The sequence below is a fragment of the Strix aluco genome, chromosome 13, assembly GCF_031877795.1.
Source record: "Strix aluco isolate bStrAlu1 chromosome 13, bStrAlu1.hap1, whole genome shotgun sequence".
Classification (NCBI taxonomy): Eukaryota; Metazoa; Chordata; class Aves; order Strigiformes; family Strigidae; genus Strix; species Strix aluco.
This window is the reverse complement of record NC_133943.1, coordinates 6,416,166-6,436,720: the sequence shown is the minus strand read 5'-3', so window position 1 is coordinate 6,436,720 and position 20,555 is coordinate 6,416,166. Positions and strand designations below refer to the sequence as shown.

Below are 20,555 nucleotides of genomic sequence, written 5' to 3'. Positions count from 1 at the left end.
ATCACAGGCAGTTATTCAGACTTGGTTATTACGAGTTTTTGCTAAAGCTGTATTGTGTAGAAAATCTAGCGATACCCCTTTCTGCCATGACTATGCTCTGAAAAGTTCTTTGCCTTTTGAAAAGCCAAGAGGATGTTTCTTTTAATTCCTTTAATTTAGATATGTTGTTTTGATCTCTGCATAGTCTATCCTTGTTATAATGGTTTATATCAATCCTAACACTGTTACATTTATATTCATGTACGTGACTAAGATTTTTGTATGGAATGTAGGTGGCAATTCAGACTGTTCTCTATTGCAGAGAGAACCCCGATTTGCTTTTTCATCTTTAAAAGATTATTCTTCTTTTTTCTATGACCATCATATGATGATGGACATGTTTTCCTTCCTGATATCAAGAAATACTGATTGTAGGGAAAGCCTTCTTTTTCCTTAGATGTGATAGTTATAAAAGCCCTTTCAAAATCAGACATAAGTGTGTTTGGGTTGGTTGCACGGACTTTTGAATAAAATCAGCTGCTGGTGGACCTGTTCTTCCTAACCAATTTATGGCCAGGTTCTACATAGAAATTGAGACAAGACTTTACGCAAAGTTATGGTGGGGACTTTGTTGCCATAGCTATTTTGCCTGTGTGCATACTCATATCCACAATAAAAGGGGGGAAAGAAAAGTCTTCTTTTTAAGTGTTTCTTTCTAGTTGAACTATTAGTAAAAGGTGGCAACAATGAGCAAGAGTTACTGGTTTGTTTTTTTTTTCTTACTGCAATCAGCACAGAATACTGGCAATTCTAGAAGTTGTTCTGCTGGCTTAATTAAAAAAGAAACTATCTAAAAGTTTGTGAAAGTAGTTCTTGTGGTATAAAATAGAATTGTTTACAAATTATTTATGTGCTTTGTCTGTTCTAGGCATGTTTTTCACAAAGCCTGCGTGGATCCATGGCTTAGCGAGCACTGTACATGTCCAATGTGTAAACTGAACATTTTGAAGGCACTGGGGATTGTGGTAAGTTGCTCTGTTGTGAGCTGCTCTTCCTCTCGTGTCTGAGACACAGAACAGGAGGCATAACTGTAGGCAAGAAAGGGGGAAGGGTGTTCCAGTACCCTTATTCTGAAAGTGTTTGGGTTTTTTTACCAATTTCTTTGCTGCTGATAAAGCTGATTTGGTGGTGGTGTTCCTTTCCCTGGTTAGTCATTGAGAATATATTATTATATTTGCATTTATTCCAGTTTCTTACCTACTGGAAGTCTAGTAGGTTCTGTATAATCTTCCCTTTTCTTAACTTCTTTCAACCCCTTTTTGTTAAATTTACTCTGTAAATCTCTTGTTGTGGTCTCCCGCAGACACTCTTAAAATTATTTACACATTAAAAGTCATGCCCTAGCCAAGGGCAGCAAGTTTTCCTCAAGCAGCTCATAGTTTATGGGATCCCTGAGGACTGCTTTTGTTGACCAGTTCACAAAGGGATAGAAGTCAAGAACCTCAGAGAGGATTTTTTTTATCTTTCCCTTATGAGGAAAAAATTATAAAGTGTGAGCAATGCTCTTTTCAGAAGAAAGAAATGAAGAAGAAAGAGAAGAGCATATGAAGATACTGTCTAAAGCAGCTTTTGAATCAAGCCAGTGAGAATAATCAGGCCTCCATTTTTAGCTGTGTCAGTTGCAAATTTGCACATTTCATAAGAAATAGTTGCGGATATGTTGTGGATGACCTGTTTTTGCAATTAATAGCATACCTGGATTTTTAGAGGAGGATACAGTAGAGTTCAGTGCATATTGTCATTGCTCACAGTGGTAAGCCATATATAGGCATAGGCGTATACGAGCACATTTGAGTCCCTTTCTTGACTCTTAATGCTTTTTCCTACACCTTTTTAAGGTGGATTGAAGGACTGACTTTGAATAGAACTTGGTAATTCGTGTGTTTCTCTTCTGTGTGATCTGAGGAGAGCCGTAGCAGTGTGTATGTGTGGTTTTACTCAATTTATAGGTTTCTACATGTAGAATATTCACCTTTGCAATGTGGAATTGCTTCTTTTTCCAGCCAAACGTGCCATGTACAGATAATGTAGCCTTTGACATGGAAAGGCTCACCAGAGGCCAGCCAGCTAGCAGGCGGTCAGCACTCGGTGATTTTGCCAATGACAGCTCTCTCAGCCTGGAGCCCCTGCGCACCTCTGGGATGTCACAGCTTCCACAGGATGGAGAGCTAACGCCAAGGTCAGGAGAGATCAACATTGCTGTGACAAGTAAGTTTTCTTTGGCTTCCATACCGTTCTATGGTTTTCCTGCTCTGTGGCACTCACTCTTCTGTAGCTCTGTGCTGCAGGGCCATGGTGAAAGATTTCCCTGCAGGGACAAAGGTGACCTCAGTGTCTCTGCAAGAGGAATACGCTCCATATTCAAACCAATAACTCTAGGTACGACAGTGCCAACATTTTCATTATTAATGGTACATCCATTTCGATCTGCATGCAAAGAACACTGGATGAACTGAAATGGCAACAAAATAACCCTCCTCAGTTTGGTAACCAGTAGGAGAAGCTGGATTGTCAAAACCATTATTTACCCTTTCAGAATACTTTACATGCAATAATTTATACAAATATAAATATTTTAACTGATTACTATTTCTGCAGACATTTTTTCCCTGAGAACATTACTACTGGAGTTCTGATGTCTCTTAGCAGATGGTTTTTCTTGCAAAATTTTGAATTAAAAAAATGTGTACCAACATTTGATTATTGTTCAAGTGTTTTATGACATCAGAAAACTGTTTCTGCACTGCTTGCAAGCTCTTATCCGTAAGAACAGCATGGGAAATTTCCACTCACTGGATTTTACCTAGGGTTTTTAATGTATAATAGCACTGTAATGAATACAAAATGTGTGGAATTGCATCATTTTTTCCATATGCTGTACAGTCTCAATTTGATGCATGAATGGTTGTTTATCTGGCTGAATTGCAAAAATAGAATCTATGCGGTACAACAGTCAAATTTTCTCCTTGTATCTAGATTTTGAACTTACTGTTTGCCACTGATATAAGAGGCAGTGTAACTGATGCAGTCCATTAGAGTGTTTCTTTAGATACTGTAGCAAAGTAAATGTCTTATTAAAAAAAATCTTATCTTCTGAAACACATAGTCTGTATCCAGAATTCCTGAGAAGGAAAAATCCACATCCAAAATCTAGATTCTTTACAAAGCCAGCAAGTCACTTTGCCATGCAGTGTTCGACATCTGATTCATCTTACATTCAGCTCTATTGAACAGAGGGCAAATCTGTCGGTGTGCTGCTTTCCTTGTCATGGGTGGAAAAACTCTGTAGTTCAACTGAAACTTTTCACTACTTGGTTTTACAGAAGGTATTTTTACTGTCTGTTCCCAACTGTAGTACTGCTCTGGCACAGATGGGATGCCAGGGTAAAACAAGAAATAATCAGCAACAGTTCATTCTGACAGTGTTTATAAAATAAAGCTTTAGAAAAGGCTGTTCAAATGTTTGGATTTTATGGATGACACATGCATTCTTTGATGCATGAGAGTTAAACCAAAAGCCATATTCAACAAAAGTGTTTGTATTCTGAACTATTACTATGTGCCAGATTGATCTTGAGGAGGGAGAACTTTGAACAGGGGACATTCTTTAATAGCCTTCTTTATACTACTTTTTAAATTGTGTCTGTATGTATATACTAATGTTGAAATCATCTTCCCATGTTTTATTCCTGTCTATTGAATGGAAAAGTTATGTTTTACTGTTGAACAAGCTATCCTATTTTTGTTGTTTTTTTTAAAGTAACACTAGCATTTATTCAGGAGGGAGGGGGCGAAGACACAAGTTAAGTGTGAAAGTATATTGGGTATGCTTATGTGAAGAGCTGCATCTCAGCAAATGTAAACCAACCCTGACAATCTTTTTTCTGACTTGGGGGCGGACAGAGTTTTCATTACATTTTTCCCTTGTTCCTGCATCTCACTTTACATTAAGTAATCTTTCCTTATCACTAACCCTTGGGCTCAGCCAGGAAATATTGTTGTGCCATGCTTTTTTCCACACCTCTCTCCACTTCTTCTTTGCTAGCCTTCTCCAGTCAGTAACTCTGTGGCTAACCTTCTGCTTCACCTCCTGGTGCCAGTCATGGCTTAGAAGCCTCTTGCCTTCCGTCAGTGGTGTTTGAGGGAAATATTGGCATCGCTTTGAAATAAGCCTTCTCCCACGAGTGACTTCCTCCCTTTCCTTTGTCAACAGAAGAATGGTTTATTATTGCCAGTTTTGGCCTCCTCAGTGCCCTTACACTCTGCTACATGATCATCAAAGCCACAGCTAGCTTGAATGCTAATGAGTAAGTAAATGTTTGGATGTTTCTATATATTTCTGGTGAGTGTGTGGTGTGGACAACATTGGGAACAGATACCAAGAGAATAGAGAAGGGGGAAAATGCAGATTTCAAAGAATCAAATGCCTTTTCTGCTTTTCTCAAATGTTAAGTCTCTGTTAACAGTAGGTTCCAGGGTAACATCTAAACTCCCTCTTAATTTATATTTAGCTGGATTGTCCAAGGAAATCTCCTTGCTAAGTGGAGACATGGAATGGAGAAAAGAGAGGATATTTATGTTCAGTTTTTGATCAATGGTCTAGGTAAACATTAGATTTCTGCCATTAAAGCCACATGTTCAAAATTTGCCTGACAGAGCCAAAAATTGCTGCAATCCTTTACCTTTTACAGTTTTCACCTCAATTTATAGTCAAATTTCAAATTTAAAAAAAAAAAAAATGTATTCCTAGTTGGCACACTTTCAGCTAAGAAAGGTATTTTAAATAGAAAACTACCTTTTTGCTCTTAGGAGAGGGAGAGACGAAAGCAATGAATAACACTACTGTTTCTTCTCTCACAAGTGAAGAGAGCAGACCAGCCTTCTAACCTCTCACTTTAGTATGCTTAAGAATTGCAGTGAAAGGAGTGCTTAAAGACATCCACGCTTTCTTAATTTTTAGACACCTCCAGTGCCTCCCTCCAGGCAGGCTGGACAAGAAATGGCTCTAGCATGTGACTTTCAGTCTTTTTTTATAGCTCTGTGTGTGGGCAAGTATAAATCTGTTCTGCAGATATATTAACTAGGTACATCTAGCTATTTTCATTTAGGAGTACAGAACATCTGGGCTCATGGTATATATTTAATCATAATTTATTTATTTGGGAAGGGAAAGTGGCAACATCTTTCTTTGTCTCTGAATGTCTTGATGCAGCTGAGTTTCCACTAATATGTTGATCTCTTACCAAAAGTGGGGTGAGAATCAGAGGTAGTCAGTCTCCTGTGCAGCCTGGAAATGTAGCTTTATAAACATGATTTCCTTTTTTCCTTTTTTTTTTTCCTTTTTTTTTTTTGAGGGAGAGAGGAGAAAGAAGTGCTTTTTTTTTACTTCTGTTGCTGTCTGGAAGGTATAAGGTGTCCTTCTCAGTAAGATGGAAACATGTCTAATAGTCTCCAGTGTAAAATTATAGGCAGTCTGAAGCTAATCTTCTTCAGGAGGGGCCATAATAAGTTCTTAGAGGTTTTGGCCACCAGGGACCTTTGATTTACCACTAATTTGCAAATCTTCCTTTCCTCCTCTTTTCAGATGCTAATTCCAAAAGGGCTTAATGAAGAGAAGTTTTAGAACTTCAAATAGCCCTATCGAACTTACTGATTTTTTTTTTTTTCATTTGTCTGAACTTTGAAATTGCAACTATCAATCAGCAACTTGGCAGCATAGCTGTAGCCGAACATAGTTAATCTGCACTGAAAAATAGCTTGGGAGAGCATGAAGGAAGATGAGTTGTGAAACAGGAATGTCTGCATTTCTGGGTATTTCCACATCATTAGGAAGAAGACAAAGGAACTGTAGCCCATGTAGTATCATCCAGATGTGGGCACTGATAGCAGTTGCATTTCTGCCTTGCCTTGCAACTCTTCATTTTGTTGTCTTTTGCTCTGTCAGATCTGAGTCTATTTTTACTGAAAGGGCAAGCTTCTTCACACTGGCAGAGTTAGGGCCTCCAGCGAAGTGTTTTCACAGTGATGTTCCCTTAGTACAAACAAAGGGCATGCTGATGTAGGGAGAGCTCCTTTCCCCAGTGATAGGAATGAAAATGCAAGCATATACAAGTGTATACTTCGAGGCAGACTTAAAACTAGCAACCACAGAAACCAGAGCTGTCAAAAATCACTTATTTGGGTAACTGAGGTATCTACCTATAGCCTTTAACCTCAGCAGCTTTTTGACTGAATCCTTTGGGATCTAAGCAGCCTCCACAAGTGCTGCTAGGTTGGGCTACTCATTTCAGACAGTTTAAAAATGTCTGTGTATGAGACTAATACTTAGATTTAGTGTTTCATTGACACCTTATGTTCCCCAGTGCCAGACAAAGCATTTCCTGTGCTGGATATCACGCCAAATGTATGGCAGCTTCCTCTCACTGCAATTTCCAATAAATGTCAACAGCATACCTGCTTTTTATGCTGTTCTCCGTGTAAAAAGCAATGCTGGCACACCCTACGTTTGTTACGGTAGTGTATCAAGAGGAAGCTGAGGGGTTTTTCTTATCAGAAAACAACAGTAGCAAGAATGAGGCCATGTAATATGCTGATGCAAATAAAAGTTGCCAAATATTCTACATTAAAACTCACCTTAAAACATGTCCTGTTCTCTTTTTTTTCATGTTCTTCCCACAGTTTAAACATATTTTAGAGCAGTAGTTCTGGAGTTATGTGTATCTACATATCTAACTGTGTATATATATGTTTGTGTGTATGTGCATATATATATACACACACACATATATATATTTTTAAATAGTTCCTGATAAAAGTAAACACTGTCTAAGAGATAAGGAACCAAGCTGCTTTCTTTTAGTCTTATAATATTCATGCACTATTACTATTAAATGATTTAGGTAGTGAGTTAAAGGAACTAAAGAAAGCACATCTTGTTTTGCTTCTTAGGGAACAGTCAGAAATTACTGTATAACTGTGTTCTAAAGTCCAGAAAGCCCAGATGTTGGATAGCACCACTTAGAGAAAGTTTTCAGTAGCAGATGGAGTTTCCTCAAAAGTTTAGAAGTGTTCAAACCTCTGGCTGTCCTCTCTGTTTTACTGGTCCTGTAAGAATGACGTAAGGAATACAGACCTCTTTCAATGCTCTGGTGTTGTATAATTAGTCATTTCTTGCTAACTTACTTTCACAGGATTGTTTTTTTTTTTTTTCTGGTATTGGCAGTATTAACTCTAATATAAATATTTTGTTTCTTTTTTTTTCTGCCCCACAGAGCAGAATGGTATTGAAGAAGCGCTTTTTGGCCAATTGCCTTGGAGAGAGACACCTATTTTTATGCATCATTTATCGATCATGCAGCACAAGCAATTATTTAGTACATTCTATTTTTTCATAAAATTTGCTGATGCCAAAGCTTTGTATTAAGGAAAAAGTGAAGAAATAAAAAAAACTTTAATTATGAAATCTTAATTTGTGATAATTTTATTTTCTTGGACTTTCTGTGTTAGTACTTAAGTCTGACAGCGTTTTGTAAATTTTAGAAGATGCTTTATTTCCTTTGAATGATTTCATCTTTGCAGATCTGTATTCTTCCATTTTGAGACACGCAAGCTAACAAGTGGAAACCTCACACAGTGCTGTTCTTATGATGCCACCCAGCACTGGAACAACTAACAAGAGTATTATTAGCAATTGCTCCATACCAACTTGTTGGGGGAAAAAACCTGGGTGAAGTGTTCTAGTATATAACAGGCTAATCTTGACTCCAGCTGAGAATTAATTTGAAATAAGAACATTTTCTCCATTTCTTCTCCCGTAACGCTTCTGTGTCACACTGGGATGACTGCAGTATGATTTTTGTCTTCAGGTCAGGCATTGCTGAAGGTTTGCAACACTGTGTTCTCCACATGCAAATCATAAACCTTTTCTGTCTTTTGCTTTCACCCCACCCTTCTTTCTGATAAAAATGAAACTACTCTAAACCACTTCTTTCTTCCCTACACCAAGTGAAAAGGTAGTGTTTTTCCCCGCTGTCATCTGTGACTTCCTTTCGTATTAGTGACGGGTTAGTTTTTGTTCAAATTCAGATCATGAAAGATTGATAATGGTCTTCACTGTAATGTGGAAACTCTATGGAAACATGTCCCTTCTTGCCATGGCGTTTTTACTGGTGAGGAGGCAGAGGGAAAACATCTCTCATTGCTGTCCTCACTCAGGCTGTTTCATGCAAGTTTACTTATGCAAGCAGTGTATGAGTAATTTCACAACAGTCAGTTAAAACATGCGGATCTGATTTGCAGCCAAATGCTAATGCTTGGGCTAATGAGATGGGTAGAAGAAGGTAATAAATTGGTAAGGAAAACATAATTGATAGAAGTTAAAACCTACTCTGTGCTTGGTTGTTTTTGTTTTGTTGTTCTCATATCAAGATGTAGACATTTGAAACTTAATGCTTTCTAATTTAATTAAATGAACAGAAAGAACCAATTTTACTGTAAGATTCAATTTTTTTATGTACTGGGAAATAGAGGATTTAATTTAATTTTATTTTTATGTATAGGCACTTTTAGAACTTAGGAACACAGCCAGAGTCTACATTAAAATAGTTTCTTAATTCTTATCTGTCCAGCAGGCTTCAGCTGAGAAGGCAGCTTTTAAAATAATAAATGAAGTATGTGATATCTTCAGTACATCTAATAGAATTATCTTTCAGTGTGCCCTTGTGAAATTTTGAAAGAAACATGAAAACAATCAATAGAGCAGTAAGTGCATTTTGAAAAACTGGAAAACCCCATTGGACTTTCTCATGAAGAGAAAAAAACCTCAAACATACTGTTTCCTTGTAAAATGCAGTGTTTGTCAACTGAACGTTGTTGGCAAAAATGGAGGAATGTGGTTAGAGTGTGATTTAGGGTACAGGCAGTGAAACAAAAAGGTGGTTTTCTTTTTTTTTCCACCCATCTCTCAACAGCAGTAGTAAAATTGATAAGTTTGTGCTTGTCTCCTGAAACAAAAATCCCTAAGTGCTTTTTAATATTGTCAGGAGGGATGCGCAGGGACAGCCTGAGCAGTGTGGTGACCCAGATGCAAAAGGCACCACAAACAGTTCCAGTTCATGTTTCTTCTACAGAACAGCAGCAGAAGGAGAAGTTGAGTGATATTGGGAACAAAGTGGTTGACAGGGCTTCTAGTACATTTCTCTGCAGAGGATTTAAATAACCCGGGGCCATCTTTTTTAATCTTTCTTTTAAGCCTCTAGCAATTGTCTCAATAAAATGTTAATAAAAATACAGACAGTATCTGCTAGGTTAATTACAGGTCAGGCTACTAATGTTAAGTTTATCCTGTTAATGAAATAAATGTATTTAAAGATGGACTCTGCACCATCCTGGAAATTCAATTTTTTTACTTTGGATAGACACAAGAAGGAAATTCCGCAAGTGTTTTTGCTTGCTGTGCTTTTAGATATCCACACATAAAAGATGAGTAATGTTACTCTCAAATGTATAATTATAATAGTGAGAGGAAAGAGGAGCTGGTCCCTCTTTCCAGATGTTGCAAAGATGGCAGGACTGGGCTGACAGAAGGGTATAATAAGATGTAGTTCAAGAGGGAGTAGCAGTGCCCTGCTAAACAGCTGGCTTCGAGGAAAGGATGCTTTATGAAATAATCCTGCTCTGTTGTCCCTTAACTGAGAGGGTGTCTAAAACAGATTGTCTGAGGTAGGGAGTGCTCTGATTGGATTTCCACATTAGGTCATTGTGCTGGGGGAGCTATGGAGGGACTGCAGCTTCTGGCAGAAGATGGCCCTGAGCAGTGACTGAGGGTGTGAAAATACTTTCAGATAGGAAGGGAACACCAGGTGGTACTTACTCCTGATGCACCTGCAATGCTGTGTCTCTTGAATTTTTGGCCTTGGTGTTGTGCCCACTTCTGTAGCATCCTATGGTAGGTATAAAGATCAATTCCAGGGTAGTATGTTTTATTTTCAGACTCAATACAAGTTATCTGAGAAGTTCTTTGTGAGTATATAATGAAGAATAGTGGCAGAGAGCACTGAAGGATTCGTTGCCATGTATTAACACTAAATGCAGACTTCCCATTTGTTTTCCATACCTAAGGGATAAATCTTGCTCTTTCTTGGTAAGTGCAAAATAGGAAGAACAGATTCATAAGATGAATTGAAACTGTGGATGTTTCTACTTGTCCTTAAAATACATGTATTCAGTAAATTTATCAACTGGACTGATGCCACATTTGTAAACAAACACTAGCAGTTTTCTGCATTAAGATGAGTGTAGCTGGGTTACTGCGCCCTTCTGACTCTGTTTCTCTAGCCATAAGTAGTGGGCAATGATACCAACCTGGTTATTACAGCACCTGGAGATCAAGGGTTGAAAAGCACTGAGCAGCAGCCTGTCAGCACTGGGCGGGCTGTGCTGAATGGTAGAGGAGAGAGACATTTAGGAAAAGAATGAATGATGTGTCCCAAAAGTGGTATGAAAGCCAAGAGATTTGTATCTTTATGGAAACATTCAGCCTCCCTGGAAGTGGGTGGCTTAAATTTCTTTTGCCAAGAAACAAGAAAACATCACAGTAAAGAATTTTAGAGGTGTTAGATATACAGTGCCTTTTTCCAGATTAATTTAAAATATTTGTTGTCAGATGACCTGTCTGCCTGTTGATTAAATCTCTCCCTTGAATCTGCTAGAGTGGAAGTCTGGGTGCACACAGAGGAAATGATGGCCTGGGCTGTCTGCTTCCTAATCCCTTGTTTGATTTTTGTGTAATAAAAACAAAAGCAACACCAAGCTTTTAGAATCCCCTTTGTTTCGTTTCAGCATTGGCTGTTCAGTATGTAACATTTCAGTGGGTGAAGGAAAGGGAGATGAAACCTCCAATATCCGTGGCTTATTTCAACTGCAAGCTGAGACTCAGTCATCAAAAATTAATGAACCTGACCTGTAACACATTTCAAGAAGAATCTTGAAATCAGTTTTATCTGGTGTAATTTCAAAGTAGGTTCAGGGTTTTTTTGTTTGAAGACTGACTCTGATCAGCTGGAAGTCATAGTTCCAAGTTTATGTTCCCTCAAAAACTCAACCTTCTTAAAATTTTTTTTTCATTTTTTATTTTAAGCATTGCCCAGTTTTAGAAACCTGTGACTTTGGGAGAGGATTCAGATGTCTAAAGGATGTTCATCATCCCCTACTGACTGCTTCTGCAAAGTATATTCCAACACAGTACGCTTCTTCCACATACCCGGATATGTGCTCCTGGCATAATGAGCAATTCACTCCTGTGCAATGTAACTACTAAATTCACTCATGTTTCAGTTAACCACAAGATCAAAAATAAATCAATTTGCTTATGAGAACTTCCCCTTCTCGGTGCGAACGGTGGAGTGAGCATGTGTACTGGCTTTTGGTGATAAAGGAGGGGTTTAGGGAACGGGCAGCAGATACATTGCCCAGCTTCAGTCTGCTGCTGTTCTTAACAAGGATTCGACCCGGGCACACAATTGCTGTGCAGTTTGTTGCAAATCAGGATGACAGCTTGCTGTCACAGCTTGCAAAATGAGTTTGCATGGAGCCTGTTTACAGTGTCCCTGGCTCTTCCAGCCAGTGCTGTTACGAGGCCTCTGCTCCGAGAAGTGCAGAATTCATCTTTGCTTTTCCTCTTCAACAATTCTATGCATTTGATTATAACTCTAGCTTTTTCTTTTTAATCCTAATAAGGACTTCTTTGGTTTTCATTTCTGAGTCTCTGTCTTTTGGGTGAGTAGAGAAGGAGAAAAGGTGTTTTGGACAATAGCAGCTGAATTCTTTTTCCCTCATATCTTTTGTAAGCTCTTTATTTCAGAAGGGCATAGGCTGGAATCAAAATTTGGCAAAGAAAAGGGAATTTAAGCACCTAAATTCTTCCAGGGCTAAAACTGCAATCCCCTAAGCATCTTGCTCTACTGATGCCTGAAACTGGAGGCACCTTGGTTTGCTGAGTGCCTTCTTGATGAACTTGGAAGCTTTTCAGTTGCCTCTGATTTGGCTCACATAGCTGCCTGGCATATTGTAATCTAAGCAGCCTTGCTCCCAGCTAATCCCCCCTGGGATCGATAAACCCAGTAATGAAACGTTTTGGCAAAGGGCCTGATCTGATAGATGCTTTCAGAGAGAACCGTTTGTACAGCAGTAGGGCTGGGCTCCTTGCAAAACACATCTGTGGGTTTGGAGAGCCACGGAAACGCCAGGCCACAGAGGAAAAAAATTAACTTCCATTCCCTGCTCTGTCAACAGCCACTTGGTGCTTGTTTCAGGTATCACCAGTGTTGGAGAAGAGGGTTGGATCTCCTTTGGTTCTGTGTAAAGTAATACATAGGTGCCTGCTTCTAGAAGGTGACTGGGTAGATGGTGGTTGCTGAGCTCTGGAGAAGGTCAGGCTTTCAGCAGCATCAGTCGGATGATCCTTGGTGACCTCCTTGCTCAGTCTTCTCATTCCTTCACCTCTGTGCCGGAGTGCTTTGTGCTGGTGCACGGCATGGGGAACTGGGCACCAACCAAAGGTTTCTGGGTTTCTCAAGGAAGCACATGCCTGCTTTACAAGGCTGTAAATCAACAGCGAGCGCTGAGTGCGAAACTCCAGCCTGCCCCAGCCTTGCTCAGACTTGACCTGTTTTATCTGAAAGAACCATTTGAGGTGGGATTGTTCATGCATATGGAAAGCAGTTGCTTTGAACTGGCAGGGGAACACACAAATGGAGGTGAACTGTTTCATATGGCTGTTACTGGTTTGCGTTAAAGGGTGGCTACTGACATGCATGCTGTGTTTGTGGTCAACACCTGTGTACAAGGATGCTTTACTCAGCTCTTACGTTGTTCGCATGTGTTCTTAATGAGGTTTTGTTCTACCTCTTGTAGGCAGTCACTTCTTTCATCGTAACTCTCTGTCCCCTCGAAGCCTGGTCTACGAGAGCGAGTTCTCAACCATCGAGCCTGCCTTGGACATGTATGACGAGAACAAAACCTGAAAGGAATCCATGCTCCTTCCTGGCCCTTTTTCTGTTTTTTTCCTTTCTCATTCCTATTGTTGTGTACTCTTTCCATGGATCTCCTTTGTCTGAAGAAGAGCTGCTTTTTCCAGAACACGAACCCGCCTTCTCGATTGCAAAGACGAAGACCAGCTGTGGTGGTTTCTGAGGGTGGCATCTTTGAGCTGACAAAGAGTTGCGTGCAAGCAAGATTGTCTGATGGAAATTGCTGAGTAACAGCATGGGGAGCTGTGTCGGTCCAGCCGTGGCGATGCAGAAGAGGTTTTACGGTGGTCCTAAGAGTTTGTGTTGTACTGCAAATGCGTCTGCTGTTTCCATTTTTTTAATTGTCCAGGTGGTTGGGCAATGTCAGAAAGGGAACTGGTTGTAGAGGAGATGGCCAGTGACTGGTAAAAGCACTCGTATATCTCGGTCAATCCATAACCTTACTGTGAAATTGCCCCTTCTGAAAGGGACCTTTATAAGTGCATTGAGTTTCCTACAACCCACGTAACCCTGGACAATAGCAAACCAGTCTGACGTTAAAGCTGCAGTGAGGACCTGCATTTGCAGAAAGATTTCAAGGAACTTGATGCTTGGTTTTTTTCTCCAGTGTGATTGAAGCAGGAGAAAAATGGTCTACACAGAATATACTTTCGGTCCTTCCGTGTGCTCAAGTCAAGTGAGTCTCTTTCTATAGAGAAGACATTCACGGAACCAGCACTTGATCTACCTGAAAACCATTAGACTTTTTGAAATATGCAGGAATCTAATTAGCTTTCTTTCTCACTTAATTTTTTCTTTGGGGGGTGGGGGGGTGGGGGGTGTGTGTTTAAAAAATCCACTGAATTTTTCACTGAGGTTTTTTAAAAGCCAGCATGATGGCATTACACAGAGAAGAAAAGAGGTAAGCTTTTTATCCCATTCTCCCATTGAGATCTGCAACAGTTAAATAACAAACATGTTCTCTATGCTGCGCCCTTTCCCGTTGACATCAATAACGGGAACGTAGAAGGCAGAAGAAGAAAGGAAAGCAGCAACCGCTTTGACACGCTGCAGGAAGAATCAGTTTTTACCGGCGTGTGACAAAAGCGGTGGAGAAATGAATATTGTTCACAAGCTTCTGGAAGAGCAATGCAGAAATGGAGAGTGAGAGAGGAACCTCTGGAGTTAAGTTGTCCACAGCGTTCCTCAGATGAGCAGACGTGGAGGAGCGAGTGCTTCTGCTCCACCTTTTCCTACCGGACAATGAATAGCTGTTTAATGAATGTTTGGATTTTTTTCCATTGCAGTCTAAGTTACTGTAGGTGTAGAAACACATTTGTGTCCTTGTAATGTGAAACAAACCTTCACCCTCTGTATAGGAATCTTGAGAAATCAGTTAAGCCAAAAAGAAAGGTAAGACATACCCTGCCACGCTTTAATTTCATCTGCTTTTGCTACAAATGGGGGAATTTCCCCTCCTTTATTATGTTTTTTAATTGTGTAGCAGTCTGCTTGACATATATTCTTACCTGAAGTGTGGTTCAGCTGTGTCTTTAACACGGATGTTTAAGAGAAAAAGAAAAACCCAGCTCTGTAAAATGAGGAAATGATCCTCCTTGCTGAGCGTGCTTTGACTTTTGTTGCTGTGCGTCAGCTTTATTTAATCTGATAATTCAAGAGTGGGTGGTGTGAAGTGTAGGGAGGTTTTTTTCTCATAATACCCACATTTATATTTACCAAATGCACTTTTATTGTCATTCAGCTCACTCTAGAAATAGGCTTAAACCCCAAACTTTTTAAGAGCACAATTTTAACACCCACTTTCTCCTACAAAGCAGAAGTGAAGGTCACAGAAAATGCCAGCCGGTGGCTTGAGCGGCAGCAGGTCATGGTCAGCATCCTTCATCTCCTTGCAGATGTACAAAGTGGGGCAGCTCCTGGGAGCACCGACAAGCCCAGGCAGAGCTCCCAACCCCAGCCTGGCTGAGCTGCGCTCAGGCCCATCCAGGGCTCGGGGGCAGCAGAAGGGTGGCTGATTGAGCAACCCCTGTTTTCGTAATTACATCTGCTGGATCACAGCAGGCAGACACGTGAGAGTGGGGGCCTTCCGAAAACAAACGCCTGAGAGAAAAATCACCATCTCTCAAGGATATTGTAGGGCTTGTTTTTATCCGTAGTGGGCAGTCAGGTTACAATAAACTGACAAACACGTGGGTGTTCGTGGTTAAATACAAAAATGTCAGGGTGTCTCCAACAAGCCGGCGACAGCCTACCCTGTGCCGCAAGCCCCGGCCACTGGCACCACGGCGAAAGTGTGAGCTCGGTGCACCCCGCCAGCAGGGTTTGGGGTAGGAGAACCCATTGTAGTGCTGTGTGGGGCATGGATGCCCCTTCTTGTAGGGGCTGTCTCAGCCCGACGCAGGGATTTGCCCCAGGGCCAGTGGGAACGTCACAGGGGCACGGTTTTGGCACAAAACCAAAATTGATGGTTTCTCAGCTCCAGCTGAGACCATTTGCGCCAGCTGTGTACCAGAGTGTACAGAAAAGCTAGAAAAGGCGTGGAAATTAAAAGAAACACTAGAAAGTACAAAGTCCCCAAAGACAAAAGAATAAATACTGTCAACTGTATTTTGTTAAATCTCCTTATTTCCAATCTACCATCTTGGTTTTAAGCAGGGGAAGGGAAGATTTGCCTCTGTGGAGATCAGGGTCTTGGCATAGTGATATAAAAATGGATTTCTGCTGTAGCATCTTGGATGAGGGAGCTGACGATTATAATTGATATCCTGGATTTGGAAAATCTTGCAACACTGGAAAAGCTAAAAGCTAGTTCAAAGAATTGATCCCTACATGCGTGCTGGGACGTGCTGTAGCAGGCGTTCTTCTACTTAGTCATACTTAGGATGGGGAGGAGGCACCACAGCAACATGGGTGATTTTTCTGGGCTGTGCTGGTAAGTTTGAGGTTTTCCTTTTAGTATTAATCAGTATACAAAAAAAAGCTTGATGAGCATCGTTGTTCTTGTTCTGCTGCAGTGGTGCTGTGTATGGTTGAGTCATTTCATAGAAGTAAAATATACTGCAATCTACCAAGAACTGTAATGCCAGTAACTTGGAAAATCATTTTTAAGGTTAAAAAAAAAAGTGCTTTTTAACAGGTTCATTAATTTTATGACTTCTACATATAAAAAAAGCTTTTACCTCCAAGTGTTTCCCTAAACTATTTTAAACCTTAGCACTTCATCTTCTCTTTCCCAGCCTCCTGTTGTATGAAGGTTTTGCATGTTCCCGTAAGACATTTGTAAAATCAAGGTTTGCTTGTGTTCTTAGAGGATAATTGCCAGTTAAAAAAACATACTGTAAGTGTGCTTTTTACCTATAATACTAACATAAAGTATTAAATTTGAAGCATGTTAATTTACTTAACAACACTCATGATCACTCCCTCCAGTGAGCTCATGTGTTGGTATCTGTTTGCACTGTCCCCTTGCTTCTAGGATGCTTGCCTTGGCACCTGAGGATGCTATAGGAATAGCCAGATATCTGACATAAGCCAAAGAAAGACCAAAAATAGTTATTTAAATGTGTTTAGGACTATGTTATGAGACTTTTACACATCTTCTGTTTTTTTTAAACGCACTCACGTAAAACAGTGCAAAGGCTTGGGAGAGCCAAGAGCTTTACCAGCTACTGAAAAGCTGAGGGAGGTCTGCAGGAGGCAAGAGTCATGATGAGACTCTGGGACTTGTTTAGCCCAATTTAGCTTTGAGATAATGCCACAGTCATAGGTCATGAGCTGAAGGATGAAGGCACCAGGGTTGAGCTGAAGTTCAGGAAGCTCTGCAGCCTGATTAGTGGGGAGTGAGTTGACTTAATTGTTAAAAATATGTATTTTTTTGCTTAACTAATAGTCATCTGTTTTTTACAAAAGACAGTAGCACAGCAGTGCACAAACCAAGGCACGGCGGGGCAAATACAAGAGCAACGAGGCTGCTGCCAGCCCTGCGGGGTGAGGAGAGAAGGGCAGGAAGGCTCAGGGCAGGGACCCCAGGAAACACCTTGAACTTCACAAGTGAAGCTTTCACTCCTTTTTCACCCCTTGTTACACATTCATATGTGACCTAATTTTCCAACCTGAGCCGTGCAGAAGAGTGCATGATGTGCCATGACAGCTTGCATATGTGTTGTTATATTGAAAGATATCTTCACTTTTTCATTTCCCTGCACCGCAGGGTGCTGCCGTAAGGGCAGCCTGTGCTCCAGCACGCTGGGTGGAAACCGCTGAGCAGGGAAGGGGGTGAGAGAGGGAAAGATGCTCCAGTTTTGGGGAAAATCAGGAGAAAGGTAGACTGTACATCTGCAGGTTGATGCTCATTTCTGCTTTGTTTCCAATGTCTTTGAAATAATCAAGAAAACAAGTGGCACACCCCACAACCCTTCCTAGTGGGATGCAGTGACAAGAGCAGGGCTCTGGCTGGTGTTTAGCTCCTAGTGTGGGGCCATGGAGCTGCATAACCCCCAGTCGGTGATGTCCTGACCTGATGGCCAAAGCCCCAAGCTCGCAGGGGCCCATCAGTTTTACCTGGTGCTTGTGAAGTGCTTTGGTGGAGTGAAAACTGCTCTTGTGAGCCTTTGCAAAGCAGCACTAGTCCACACCTTTTTATCTGGTCAGTTGTTTGATCCATTCATTCACCTACTTTTTTTAAAAGCTCGTAATGTTCCCAAACACTCTTAATTCTCCTCAGTTAATCTCTGCCCTTCCACCCCATCAATTACTACCAGTTTCCTCCTCCTTCCCAGAGCTGAGTGAAGGTCCCCATTGTGCAGGCACTGCCATCCACCCGGCCTCCAGCATCTTTTTCATCACTGTGCCGTCACCATGCTGGCCAGCCCCTCGAAGGGGATTCATTGCTCCAAACCAGCATCGTGGTCCATGGGAGGGTGGAGGTTCTCAGCCAAATCAGGCTGTGTGGGACGTGGGCTGTTACTGTGGGATGCTTGTTCTGTGGATCCCTACATGGAGCATCCTTTCGCTCCTCGGCCCTCGAGCCTCATGGAGATGCCCAGATGTAGAGAGATGGATGTGTAGGTTGTGCAATAATGTCTGAATATTTATTCTTTTTATGGCAATAACGTCCAGGGTTTCTAAAGTAAAAAGTTAAATAATTATTGATATTCCTGTGAAGTAAGAAGTACATAGGGTTTTACTGAAAGTTGAAGCTATTTAGAGCGATTTCATTGCAAGGCTGAGCTAGTAACATGTAACATGAGCTAGTGTCATACAGCTGGGACTGGGGTTTTGCAGCCCAAAAATCTGCTGGACATGCAAGTGAAGGCTCCCTCGTTCCTGCCAGGCACGGGCTATTCCCTCCTCCACTTGCATCCACCCGCAGCTCACTGCGGCCGAGCCGCTCAGGAGCAAGAAGCTTTTTAATCTTTCCCTGAGCTCAGCTGTGTGTGTTTGCTGTGTCATTTGCTTTTTTTTTGCTGCTTCCCGCCCAACGTGCTCCGGGGTTCCCCTTTGCTTGGCTCTGACTTGGTCTTCAGCTGCCCAAACCCCTCGGGGGGACCAAGAGCTGTTAATTCCCAACAGAGCGTTTCTGCTGGGTTGTGGTAATGGTGTCAGATCGCTAGATTTGCTCTCGATCTACCGTGCTTGTGTCTGTAACACCCTCTGGCTGTCTCGGGCAGTAAAGGCTGATCCACTGGGAGGATCTTACAGAAAACAGCTCAGCAAACCCTCCCGTGCTCCAGGACAGGAAAGTTTGGGCTTGAAAATAAAGTTGACGCTCTTTGCTGCTTTCAATCCAGGGATGTTTAATAGGGTGTTTGGGGCTCTTAAAGCAAAGCTCCTGTTTGCAGATTCGTGCAGTTCGTGACAGGGCTCGCTTTGTGTTAGCACTGGAAGGTGCTACGTGAAGCCTTCTCGGCTGCCACCACATCAGCAGGTAGACTTTTTCCACCCTGTTAAGTCTAGACTTAACTCCCAGCACCGGTAAGATTTGTCACACTAGTCCTATAAAGGGGAATAACCTTTCTGAGCAAACTGATTGATAGCATCGCTCCTCTGCTTATCCAGTCAGCCCTGCTGCAGTTTGCAAGTAGATGTTAAATACTAAAAGCTTCTCTGTACGACCGTGCCTATTCGGGATCACCTGCTTGAGGCCATGGATAACTATGCACAGAATCCACCAAAACGGGATCATTTTATCCCAGCAGAGAGGGGACGCTCCAGCCTTTGGGCTTGGGAAACTGCGGCAAACAAAAAAAAAAAAAAGAAATTTGTGTGCGTGTAAAATGAAAAGTCTGTTTCAGCTGTCTTGCTGCAAGGTGGACCACACCGGTGTGACCACATAACCTAAAAACTCCAGCAAGTCCCAGGGGTCTGGCCGAGCGACGGGGATGCTGCGGGGACACAGGCGCGGCGGGCGGTGCGGTGCCCTCCCAACAATCAGATCTTTCCAGCCCTTGTGAAATTGTAGCTTGACAGCAGCAGAACTTCTTGACATGTTTTGATGTAAGTATAACACTGTATTGTAGTTACGTGGTATATGCCAATATGTTAATAGTGTATACCGATTAGTTAGGGTTTGCTAATGTACTACATTTCAATAAAAAGCAATTTAAAAATACAGAGTTTGTGAGCTTGGTGTCTCTCAAACTACGGGAGGATGAGAGCATCGCCCGGTGACTCCAGTCCCTCCAGTATTTCTTATATATATATATATGAGGACAGTGTGGAACAACATTGTCAAAAGATCCATTTTCAGGGAATATTTTTTCCAACTCTGCAATAGATGTTGTTTTATTTTGCTATACTAGTGCCTAGAATTCTCAAGCCATTAAAGGCCGCATGGTTCAAAGTGGCTTATAGAATATACAGGAGACACTAATCCACCTTCCCACAGCGTTTGCCCCCTGAAAGATGGCACAGAGCGAGCAGGAACAGAGAGTAACACAGAGAAGGATCCTTCAGCATCTTCTCCCAGTGCTCAAACCCTTCCTGCAGCACATCCAGCCTTCAGAAACCACCGTGCTGCTCCCAAACAAAGCCATGCCATCAGGATGAAGGCAGAGCCTTTGAAAGCTCAGCCAGCTAACAAATATTTATATAACAGTAGTGTACAAAGGCTCCGGCTGGGATTAGGGCACTGCACTGACACCGAAGATAGATCATGCCAGGGTTAAAGGATTTATAGCCTAAAGACAACACGGCATTCCCACCTTTCGGGGAGCTGAGCAATAAGCACAGAGGTGGTAGATCTCAATGTTTTCTGCTGCTGTAACACTTTCAGAGTTTGCAGGGAGACTCTCTAATGGTTATTAAAGGAAGACTAGCAGTTCACTGAATTACTGGGAAGCTGTTCTGCAGCCAAGACATGAGAAGGAACTGCATATCCCGCTCTCCTGTTTGCTGCAAAGACTGTCCTTGGACTTCATCACAAGCCCCTTGTGGGCTCCAGAGCTGCAAAACAAGGACCAAAATGATGCTGGCACCCCATCCCGGCGG

General features: G+C 41.6%; 1 protein-coding gene across 5 annotated transcripts in view; it reads left to right on the top strand.

Annotated features, from left to right (window-relative positions):
• Positions 1-19,677, top strand: part of RNF130 (ring finger protein 130) — a 54,375-nt gene extending 34,698 nt beyond the window's left edge. For 2 of the 5 annotated variants that reach the window (XM_074838117.1, XM_074838114.1), the window contains 3 exons: positions 908-1,004; positions 2,043-2,247; positions 12,952-19,677. In XM_074838117.1, the coding sequence (XP_074694218.1) occupies positions 908-1,004; positions 2,043-2,247; positions 12,952-13,061 (412 nt within the window). In that variant the 3' untranslated portion in view covers positions 13,062-19,677. The other 3 variants (XM_074838113.1, XM_074838118.1, XM_074838116.1) reach the window with 3 other exon arrangements.
• Positions 19,678-20,555: the final 878 nt, after the last annotated feature.